The 12,245-nt window shown below is 37.4% G+C and overlaps 1 protein-coding gene across 1 annotated transcript in view; it reads left to right on the forward strand.

The window, feature by feature from the left end:
• Pde11a (phosphodiesterase 11A) overlaps window positions 1–12,245 on the forward strand; it is a 350,018-nt gene that overhangs the window by 212,265 nt on the left and 125,508 nt on the right. Inside the window, exon 10 of the mRNA XM_090342568.1 lies at window positions 11,888–11,938. Within this exon, the coding sequence (XP_090198694.1) occupies window positions 11,888–11,938 (51 nt within the window). The remainder of the gene's footprint in view (window positions 1–11,887; window positions 11,939–12,245) is intronic.

The following is a 12,245-nucleotide window of genomic DNA, read 5'->3' on the forward strand; positions in this document are numbered from 1 at the left end:
GTGTGTTACCTTGTATGTGTGCGTATTCAATATGGCCTTCTTAATCTGCTGCATAAAATAATTTGGATGAATTTGCAAAGTTTTTAATCCTCTGGCAAGTATACAGATACTGATACTCAACAACTTATGGGCAAAGGGTGAGGAAGAGTTGGGGAGCCGCCACATGAATGTCAGTACTTTCAACGTGAACTAGTAGCATTTGTAATTATGTACTAGCAGTATAATTACGAAGCCATTGTAAGGAATTTCTATTCAAAATTAGATTGCTGTCACTGTTAGTGAACTTTTATTTTGTGTGACGACACATAATGATTAAGTTAAATATTTGCGATTCTGGAGATTTTAATTTAAGGACATGTGTTTACTAAGCCTGGATCCACACCCTCTACCCATAGACCTTTTGCTTTTAATTTGTATTTCAGCTTCTGCCTAAATTGGCTTCCAGGGTAACTGAGATTACATGTAGAAACTGCAGGCTTATTTTTCAGAGAGGGACCACTGTCTTTTACCTGGGCTTCCCTTAAAGATCCTCCTGCCTCTGTTTCCCCAGCAGAGCATTGGAGGTATGAGGCACCATATTTGACTTAGTTAAATATTTTATTTTATTTGAATATATAGTGAGAAATGTGCTTTTCATTCTAAATTGGGGCCTCTATCACAAGATTAAAGAAATGCAAAAATTTAATGTTTGTTCTATGAATAATGCAATAAAGATGGGGCAATCTCAAATTGAAGCTCATGTGGGGATATTGCTGTGAAGGCAGGTTTTGTCCAAAGCTCTTTGCAAAGCAACTTTTACTTATACCCTCATTAGCACAATTGAAAAGATACTTATGATTTCTTCATGTTTCTATATAAAACAGGCCATGGTTTCTTCAAAACCAAAGCTTTTAATTGACCACTAAGATTGACCCAGTAAAAGCCTGGTGTTTTCTTCTAATTCTAGTTTCTTGTATTCTCTTATTAGTAAATAAAGAACTTACTTTCTTGTACCTAAAAGGATCATTATTTCTTATGTATAGAGGTAAACAAAGGAGATTTATTACCAATACATATTTTTCTTAGCTTATAAAACGAAATTAAAGTTTGAGATTACATCTATGTTTCAGATACAGCCTTAATCATTTAAATTCATGCATGTATAATTTTCTTAAACCATAACTTTTCATCTCTTTTATCGCAGAGGGCTGATCAGCAGTTCAGTACAGCAGGTCTTACCTTCTATTCTTACATTCCAGGGATTACACATGTCATGCTCATTCATCATAACACATCTTACCTTTGAGAACTTTCATAGGCTTCAACAATCAGTTCAACATAGTACTCCTACAACTATTGGCAATTAAATAAAATTTAGGCCCCATGTACAGTGTATTTGTGGGGAGCGGGTAAAAAAATGCCCAAAGGATCTATCCAAAGGCTGGTACCAGTACTCCTCTTTAAGGCCCCTCAACAAAAGGAGGGGCAAGTCTTTCCTTTCACTTTCAAATAATCTTACTCTGTTTACATTAAATACTTTTTTGCCTTTAAAAATAAATGAATGGAGATGAGAGATAACAGAGTACATTAAGACAACAATCACTCATTATATGGCTTTTGCTGTCCCTTGGTTATCTCATATTGTTACAGTATCTCACTTTGTTATCTGATATATTGAATATATTTGTATTTGGTTATTTGAAATTGGATAGGGAAGGGGGAAAAACAAGATGAGGGGTGGGGGTTGGGGGGAGAGAAATGGGGACCAAGACATGAGAAAGGGTATCAATATATGTGAATTAATGCACCTCCTATCTGGCAAATATAATGTAACCCTTCTATTAATTACAATGAAAATAATAAATGAATGGGCGGAGTGCCGGTGGCTCACACCTACAAACCTAGGTATTCAGGAGTCTGGAATCTGAAAATCACTGCCAGTCCACGCAGTAAAGTTCAAGAGACTCTTACCTCCAACTAACTACCAAAAAAAGCTGGAAGTAGACCTGTGGCTCAAGTCTTAGAGCCGCTAGTCTTGAGCAAAGAAACTCAGGGGCAATGCCCAGGCCCTGAGTTCAAGCCCCAGGACTGGTGAAATAGACAGATAGACAGACAGACAGACAGAGCCTGTACATAATAGAGTTACTCGTGAACACATTTGATATGAACTACAAGTGTGACCTTTCTTTCCTACATGTAGCAATTAGAAATCTTAAATCTTAAGATTCTTAAATCTCAATGGATTCAATATTTTCTTTCTTTATTTTACTTTAGAGTTTAAAAAATGAACATTTAATGACATAAACTCTGAATATGACAATACAGATCATATGTCAGATCCAGTTAGCTGAAGTATCTCCTTGAACATGCCATTCATTGGATAGCAGGCAGCTTCTTAAATATTTGACAATAGAAACTGTTGATTTCCTCGATCTGGACACATCTGTTTCTTCACATGTGTGTGAATCCTGTCATGGACTTGAGAAATCCCAAATTATGGCTCTTTACACAGCTAAACGACATTTCCGTCAGGTCATTCCAAACAAATTGGCTTTTCATCCCTTGGGGTTTGTCACCTTTCTTGTCTAGAGGATGACTGCTGATAGCAAAGCTTTATATTTCTTTAGAGCTTATTAGTACAAATTATTCAGGGATTTCATTCAAATCAGCTTAGCTTAAATTTGATGTCAGTTTAATTACCAAATGCCACTTTGCCACCAGAGCCATAAGCATTTCAGTAAATATTGGTGTAATCCCTTTGTGTTGAGACAGCCAGTAAGGATGTTCAGTGGGGTTTTTGTTCTTTGGTTCTATTATGTGTCTCTTTGTGTTTGTGCTTCTCTTTCATTCTTCTTCTGCAATGGCCCATTTCTCATTTCCCAGGCAAATAAATGGCTTCCCAAATCTATAATAAATTAACATTCAAAACAACTGAGGTGAAAACTGTTCTCAACTACTGTGAGGGAAGTTGCTGGACTTGCAAGACAAGCATTTTGGCTCAGGATATGTGGCAGGGGGCAAAGTTTGATATTGGAATCCTATTTTATTGCTCTGAGAATTGTTTTTCTCTTGGAACACAGCTAATTATATTTTCCTGCTATGCATACTTGACAAAACATGATTCCTTTCTTCTTTTCTTAATGGGTATAATAATTATTTTATCTCATTTGTTTGGTTTGTTTATTTTACTAGGAGCAAGTCCAATCCAAAAGTTAATAGAAATAGCAGGGTTTTGTAAATAGTGATTTATTTTAGAAACTATGGAGAATTCATAAGTCAGAGCTTACCAACAGAATTGAGTTACTAGTTTTATTTTTAAAATAGTTTCTAAAATTAACACCAACACAAAAGATAAGTCTATCTAGGATAGAATTTTTCTTGTGGAAGTTCAATGGTTATTCAAGGATTTGATTATCAACTGTTTATATTATATGTACACTTCAAACAGATTTTACTTATCTGTTACAAAATTTAGTGTACATGAGTTGGCTAAATTTGCATAACCTACAAACTTTTCTCATAAAAATAATGTTAACAATTACATTTTGCAAACAACTATTTCTTCAAAATAGTTATGATGTATTTAGTTAAAATTCTTTTACTTGATCTAAGATATTATTGTTCAAAAAGTATGGCATCCCTAGAGCATTCTATGAAATATAAAGTTTGGAGAATTCAAATGGCCTATAATATAATCTGAACCTGTAGAAGGAACTTTTCATTTACAAAAGATTTTCAAAATAGCAGTTAAAAATATGAGTCTTTGGGCCGGGAGTTTGGCCTAGTGGTTAAAGTGCTTGCCTAGCATGCATAAAGACCCAGGTTCGATTCCTCGGTACCACATACATAGAAAAAAGCCAGAAGTGGTGCTGAGGCTCAAGTGGTAGAGCTCTAGCCTTGAGAAAGTCCAAGGACAGTGCTCAGGCCCTGAGCTCAAGCCCAGGACTGGCAAAAAAAAATATGAGTCTTTACTTCATTTTATTATTAACTATAGAAAGTTTTTTAGTCATTATCAGTGCCATATAATATTATTTACAAATAAAAGAATAATGACTTTCCTTAAAGACTGGCTATGCTAAAAGTAATCAGAACTTATTTTTGTTATTTTCCTTCAGTTTCATCACAGAGTTTCTCTACATAGCTGTATTAGTTTGCTAGGGCTGCCATAACCTTTAAGAAAATATCACAGACTGAGTGGTTTAGACACTAGAAATTTATTTTCTAATAGTTCTAGAAGCTAAGTGGAAGATCAAGGCATTTGCAGATTTGATTTCTTCTGAGCTACCATTTTGCTGTGTTCTTAACCCCCTCAGTCACTGTGTTGTTTGTGTCATAGTGTACTCCTCTTATAACCAAAGCTATTATGCTGCACTCCTGCCCCCTATTATCCCAGTTTACCTCAACTGCTGCGTAAGAAGTCTACCTCCAAATATGGTCACAGTCTAAGGGTTAGGAATTTAGCAAGTAAATTTGGCAAACTGAAGACTGCAATTCAACTCATCACAGTAGCAAAGCCTTGTGGAAAGCATTTTATATTCAAGGCATTTAGTAAACTTGCTAGCCAAACCAATGGAGAGAAAAAGTCCTGTGGAGAAGGGTAGTAGGCGAAAGGGCAAACATGAGCATCTTGATATAGGGCTTAGCATTTGCCAGGTTTGTTTTCCCCCTTGTTAATTTGGATCCAGTAAAAGTAAGGTTGTCAGATAAAATACAAGAGGACTTCTTAAGGTGGAATGTCAGAAAAATGTAACTATGTCATAAATAGTATATGCATTATTTTGCGGATGAGAAATTTATACTCATTGGAACACTCTGTGTTTTTATCAGTTTCAAATTCCTTCCTGTACTGCTCAGTATATGTTCATATGGAATGTGTATTACAGTTTCATTGATAACAGTAACACCAACTAAACCTGCTAATACAACAAAGAGGAACGTGGAAAATAAAGTAAAGTTTATTCTCTGTTGATCATTTATTCCTTTACTCATAAAATATATTGAGTACCAACTGTCTATCAGGCTACTTTTAAGGATAGGACACAGTATACCCTGGTGACCAAGTATGGGGTGGTATCAGTCAACTTTTCTTCACTCAAGAAAAAAGAAAGAAAGAAAGAAAGAAAGAAAGAAAGAAAGAAAGAAAGAAAGAAAGAAAGAAAGAAAGAAAGAAAGATTTATTTTGCCTCATGGTTTCAATCCATAGTCATTTGACTCCACAGAGTTGGTCCAGAGATGAGGCCAAACCTTATGGCATAAAATGTATCATAGAACAAATAACTTATTTTATGGCATTTGGAAAGCCATACGGGATGAGAAAGAGATGAGAGGTTGGGGCACAATAGCCCCTTCAAAGAGGAGCTCTTGTTCTCAGTAACTTACAAGTCTTGTTTCCACCAAGTCTTGTTATACATGAGCTTTAGCTTTAGAATACATCTCAGATCGAAACCACGACAATGGTGCTCGGTCTAGTGAACAAGGCAGGCCAGGGTCAACAGATAAACATCACCAGTTGTGATCAGAGAAGTGAAGGAAATAGTCTGTCAACAGAAGAAGTCAGGGCAAGGAGTTTCTCAAGATGGCCGGACAAGACTTCACTGAAGATGTGTGACATTCATCCTGGTTTCAGAAGGGGTGCCAACCAGACAATGAAGTCAGAGGAAGCTCTGAGATAGCAAATTACTTGGGTATATATTCAGATCCAAAAGGAGATACATGGGACTGCAGTAGATGAAAAGAACATTAGCAACATTACATGTACTTTGGGAAGATGCCAATCGCCAGATCTTGTATTTGGATTAAGCCTGGTTAACCTAAACCATGTAAAAAGGTCATAATCATATTAAAGAAAATGCAGCAATGTTTAGTGGACATCCACTGAAGAGCAGAGTAATTACAAGGTAAGGTGAGGACATACTGCTATATCAGAAAAATAAAACATGAGTTGGGTTCCAGTGGCTCATGCCTATAATCCTAACTGCTCAGGAGGCTGAGATCTAAGAATCTCATTTGTGGCCAGTTCAAGCAGGAAATCCATTCAGATTCTTATTTCCAATTAACCAGCAAAAACCAGAAGTGCAGGTGTGGCTCAAATGATATAATACTAGCCTTCAGTGAAAAATCTAAAGGATAGTGCCCAGTCCCTCAGCTCAAGCCCCATGACAGATTAAAAAAAAAAAAGTGTTCAGCTGAGGGTTTGATAAGATCAGATTTTGATTTGTGAAAGATCACTCAAAGATTTGAGAAATCCTGGGCAGAAATGGATGGATTACTATAGGAGCCCAGGCGGAGCAAAGATGGTAGACAGAGGCCGGGTAGTGCCAATGGAGAGGAAACACTACAAACACAGGAGTGGAAACAACACAGTTTTTTCTGATGGATTTTAGTGTGATAAAAATAAGAAAAGACTAAGATCTGACTTCTGCTTTAAACAATGGATTGGAGGAAATGCCATGTTTATAACTGATGCAGGCCAAGGAAGACAACACTTGTGTGTTTGTTCGCATTCCTGTTGCTGTCTTGACAGTCATCACAACCTTCGTAGATTAAAACAGCCTGTATTTATCTTATACTTCTGGAAACCAGAAGTCTGAAAGGGTCTTCTAAGATGATAATCACAGTGGGAGCAGGTTTACATTTGTTGTTCAAGACACTAATGGGATAATAATAGACATCCTTTCCTTTTCTGGCTTCTAGAGCCTACCTACCTTATCCTGTGGCTCCTAGTTTTTTTCCATCTCCAAAGATGGCACTAGCTGGTCTCACATTTCATCACTCCAACTTTGGCTCTTCTGATTTCCTTCTTACACTCATTTGGTCCCTTGAAATTACAGGAAATTCACTCCAACAATCTAAAATACTAATCTTGCATAGTAAAATGTGTTCATTAGCAAACTTAATTCCATCGGACAGCTTTTATTTGTCTCATTATCTAGCATCACATATTTGCAGATTTGGGGTTGAAATATTTTCAGCAAGAGATCTTGTAGGGTGAGCTAGGAGAGCAGTATTCTGCCTTCCACAGGTATGAAAAATCAACTTGTGATAAATTTGAGTTGCCAAGGAGTTCTCTAAGTAGGAATTCATAGTGTTGGCTGTGTACATGTGAGTTTGCAGCTCAAGAAGAGGTTAGAACTGAATTTGGAAGCTATCAACACAGTGAGGGTATGGAAAGCTATGACAGGGACTGTAATGGGGGGGGGGGGGTAGTGATAGGATGAAGACCAAAATAGTACACTGTCATGAAAACTTAGAGAAGAAACTTTTCAAACGAGAAAAAGGAGAAATAATACTCCAACTTCAAAACTCCTGCAAGATGTGTCAGTGGCTGGCAGCAAAAAAAATGTCTCAGGGGAATGGTGATGGCAGAATCAAAACTGATGGAGGAGGAAGAATAACTCAGATGTGGTTGGTGACTCCAGGCCTCTTTGGGCCTCAGCAGTATCTGCAGATTAAAATAGTAAGGTGACCACATTTTATCACAACCTTTTCAATGCAAAGCTGAACTAAGCATGATCCTTGTTGTACCTTTACAGGTAGGCAGAGTTGTGTGAGCCTATGTGGTATGTGATGGGATACAGACGTGGTGAGGTTTTCATTGCAAACACAGAAGATTAGCTGGAGCAATGAAGTCCCTCCATCTTCCTGAAGGCAGCCCAGGAAATCCTTTAGAACCAAGCAGGAGGAATTGGCTGTGAAAGAAAAGACGAAATGTTCCTTAGCCAGACTCAATGCTGATTTGCCTTAAAGAATCTGCTCCTTTAGCTTACTGGCTTTCCTAGGGAATCTTAGTAGGGATGGTGCTATCATCCCCTAGGTTGGCTTACTGGAAGGGCTCTTTGCTGCCTAGAGGCATAGTCTTCTCTATTAGCTGTCCATTTCTTTCTGGTCACCCACATGGGACTCCATGCTTGTAGGAAAAGATGGCTGGAAGGGGGGCTGGGAGTTTGGCCTAGTGGTTAAAGTGCTTGCCTAGCATGCATGAAGACCCGGGTTCGATTCCTTGGTACCACATACATAGAAAAAAGCCGGAAGTGGTGCTGAGGCTCAAGTGGTAGAGCTCTAGCCTTGAGAAAGTCCAAGGACAGTGCTCAGGCCCTGAGCTCAAGCCCAGGACTGGCAAAAAAAAAAAAAACAAAGATGGCTGAAAGGGGTTTTTTTTAGCCAAACCCCTCCCCCACTGTCCTGACTGGCTCTGAGTCATATAAAAAGACACAGGAAACTCTTATAAAAAAAGATATTTGAAAGTGAAAGCTGCCTTCTTATTACCTTTGTCAAACAGGCAGAGTAAATAAGCAAGATATAAGAAAAGGAAAAGTAACCGAGGAAATTTTTATCTTCATCTAACCTTATACTATGCATAAATGCAATTTCATACATATTATAGATGTAAGTATCAAACACAAGCTAAGATATGTATCTCAAAATACATGCTATCAGAAATGTATATGACTTGTTAGTAGGTAAAATGTCTTGAAAATGGCACATAAAACAATAACCATGAAAAAAGTCAACATACACACAAAAGTAAAATGTGAAACTTTAGTTCATTAAAAGATACAGTGATGCATAAAGACAATCCCTGCTATGCACAAGACGAGATTGTTTGAGCATGAGCATTTGAGGACATATTAGGCAATTTAGAGACTTCCCCTCAAAAACAAAATGAAAAACAGAAAAACACTTGTACTTATATTACAGATTGGGAATTGATGTTTATGATATACATGTATATGATCCTTGATATATATGTATCTCATATATATCTTTGATATATATGATATGATATGTCATATATATCATCTATATATAATATGATATATATATCATATATATGTCCTAGGACTTTCTCAAGGCTAGAGCTCTACCAGGTGAGCCTCAGCACCACTCATGGCTTTTTTCTATGTATGTGGTGCAGAGGAATCAAACCCAGGCCTTTGTGCATGCTAGGCAAGCACTCTACCACTAGGCAAAACTCCCCGGCCCAACTTTTTTAATAATAAAGGAGTGGGACTAGTTGATTTAAACAAGTGAAGAGCAGTAAACTTCAGATACTAAGATGCTAAAAACCTAGCTAAGCACCATCTGGTGGCAGAGATTTTGAACTGCACCTTGAATCTGAACTAATTTTTGAGAAATAAAGGTACGTTTGAATATGGAATCTGCAACATTTCTTACCTGTAAACAGTAAGAAACTCTAAAATGATAGCTTATCTTAAAATTTTAATTAAAAGAACATTGATTTTTTGTATGTATATCAAGTCATAATTACAATCAATGAAGATAATATGATGATCAAATATATATGGTCAATTTTTAAAATAACATTAACATAATAAACAACAGTTGATAGCTTGATATCTTATTTGTCATGTGTTATTGCATTTAATATTCTTAAGAACTCTGAAGTACAAACCCATCCCACAGACTTGCTGTGGTTAACATATCCTTTGCAGAAAATCAGTTTGTTGTTAATAATAAAACCTCATAGAATGTATTGTGAGTTCTTACAGAAGTAGAAAGGAATTGCAAAAAATAGAAAAAGAAGTAGTAAAAAAGTTTACAATGAGAAAGAAGATATTCAATTCAATGGGACTTTAAAAAGTTGTATTTAGAACAACTTAAAACCTAACATAATTCTTTGATTATATATCTATATATATATATATGCCTATAAATGTTACTCTTTTTAAAAAGTTGTTATGGGCTAGGTTGTTGGCCTAGTGGTAGAGTGCTTGCCTAACATGCACAAAAACCCGGTTCAATTCCTTGGTACCATATACATAGAAAAAAAACAAAAACCAAAAGTTGTTATACATTTGACAATGCGTTATATTACTTTCAATTAAAAACAAAGGAAAATAACCCTCATGAATATTTTCAGGTGGAACTTCTAATCTTAAAGCATAGATTGCAGGGATGTGGTAATGCAGTTCTGTGATCCCTGCACTTGAGAGAATTAGATAGAGGATCACAAGTTTGAGGTCTACAGAGGCAATGTAATAAGACCCTGTCTCAAAACACCAAACCAAACAACCTAAATTATTTAAGAAGTGAATGATTCTGTAGTAACACTATTATGGCATTTTACAAGAGACCCAAAGAGATTGCCTAAACTCACAATTCTGGGAATTAGATGCACCCCTGGCAGTAGAGCTGAAGAGACTGGGTTCTAACCCTCCAGTGCTACCCATTGTTGAGTGTGCCCATTCACATATGGTGTGTGCACCACTGTTCTTGATTCATATGTTACTAGCTTGGCATGTTACTATGTTTACCATTTAAAAATGAATGTTGAAGCTGGGCGCAGTGGCTCATGTCTGTAATTCTAGCTACTCAGGAGGCTGAGATCTGAGGATCAAGGTTCAAAGCCAGCCTGGGCACAAAAGGACCTGAGACTCTTATCGCCAATTAACCTCTAGAAAATGGGAAGTAGGGCTTATCTCAAGGGTATGGTGGTAGCCTTGAGCTGAAGAGCTCAGGGACAACACCCAGGCTGAGTTTAAGCCATATGCCCACACATAAAATAAATGGATGTTGATGGCGCACACCTATAATCCAAGCTACTCAGGAGGCAGAAATCTGAGGATCACAGTTTGAAACCAGCCTAAACAGGAAAGTCCACAAGACTCTTCAATTAACTACCAAAAAAGAGCTACAAATAGAGCTATGGCTCAAGTACTACAGCACTATTCTTGAGGGTAAAAGCTAAAGGACAGCACCCAGGCCTTGAGTTCAAGCTGCAGGATACATACACACACACACACACACACACACACACACACACAAGATAGAGTCCTATGGCTGATTGGATTGAGAAATACTGAGTTACTTTTCAGAGCCAATTAGTTGTCTAAACTTGGTAAATGCAGAAGGATTTGTTACACTTATTTGTGACTTCTGTAGATGATGAGTGCATTTAAAACACACATTATATTTATTACATAGTTAATATATATACTATGCATGACTACCTCATAACATACTAATGCTGGTGTAAGTACTTGTTTATTTCTTCCATTAAAAAACAAAGAAGAAGAAATAGCTGTGGACATGGCAGCCTAGGGCCAATGCTGTGTGTGTATCTGTGTGTGTGTGTGGGTGTGTGTGGGTGGGTGGGTGGGTGGGTGTGGGTGTGCATGCATGCGCGCGCGTGTGTTTGCGGGTGTTGCTTGAATTCAGGGCCTGGACACTGTCACATGGCTTTTTCACTCAAGATGAAATACCACAGCTCCACTCTCTTTCTTTTTCTCTCTCTCTCTTTGTTTTTTTTTTCTTTTTTTTGGGGGGGGGGGTTGAGCATTGCCCTTGGGCTTTCTCAAGACTCGAACTCTATGATTTGAGCCACAGCACCACTTCGGCTTTTTTTCTGTGTATGTGATACTGAGGAATTGAACCCAGGTCTTCATACATGCTAGGCAAGCACTCTACCACTAGGCCAAACTCCAGCCCCAACACAGCTCCACTTTTACCAGCCTCCTTCCTATTCCCCTTACTGTTCAGATGTCCATAACAAGCTGGCATTCACAGTTAGGGCTGTTAACTCTGAGTCGACAGATTTTAAGATGGAATACAGGGAAGAAAGAAAAAGGAAGTGAACACTTGTACTAATAGTCACTGAGCAGAGCAGTGTCATCCGACCACCCCAAGCTAATAGACTTCCATTTTGGCCTTTGTATCTGAGTTATACACGATGTGGTGATTTCCAGCTAACATGACATGGTGACAGGTTCACCTGGTTTTGATCTTTGTCGCAGATCATTCATGAAAGTCTTGTCATACATTCAAATCTACTGTTATATCAAAAATTATCTCATGAACAAAGCTTGCTTTTTAAAGCCAGGAGAATTTCAGAAAATGCTGTCCTGCTTTTAATTATTGAAGTTCTTTTTTTTCCCCCTTTTTGAATTAGGTGCTATCGTACCATGCCACATGTTCCAAAGCAGAAGTTGACAAGTTCAAGGTAAGGAAAGAAATGATGGCGCTACTGATTGATAAAATTTGACCTCATCTGGCATCCCAATCGTTCATCACTTGTCTCCATAGAACTAGTGCTACTGCAGGGATTAAGGGAACATTGCTGGACAGAGTATATCCATACATTTACATTTTAGAGAGGAAGAGAAACTCCATGTAATTAAGTGCTTCCTTAATAATTATTTAAATTATTCTGAATCTCTTCCTATTTGTTAAATAAGCAGAAAACTCTGTGTAATATCGTGAGAGTCAAGATCTTTATGATTTTTGGTTTTTTTAGTTACTATGGTTTG

This window comes from Megascapheus bottae, chromosome 12, assembly GCF_031878675.1.
Source record: "Megascapheus bottae isolate mThoBot1 chromosome 12, mThoBot2.hap1, whole genome shotgun sequence".
NCBI classification, from domain to species: Eukaryota; Metazoa; Chordata; class Mammalia; order Rodentia; family Geomyidae; genus Megascapheus; species Megascapheus bottae.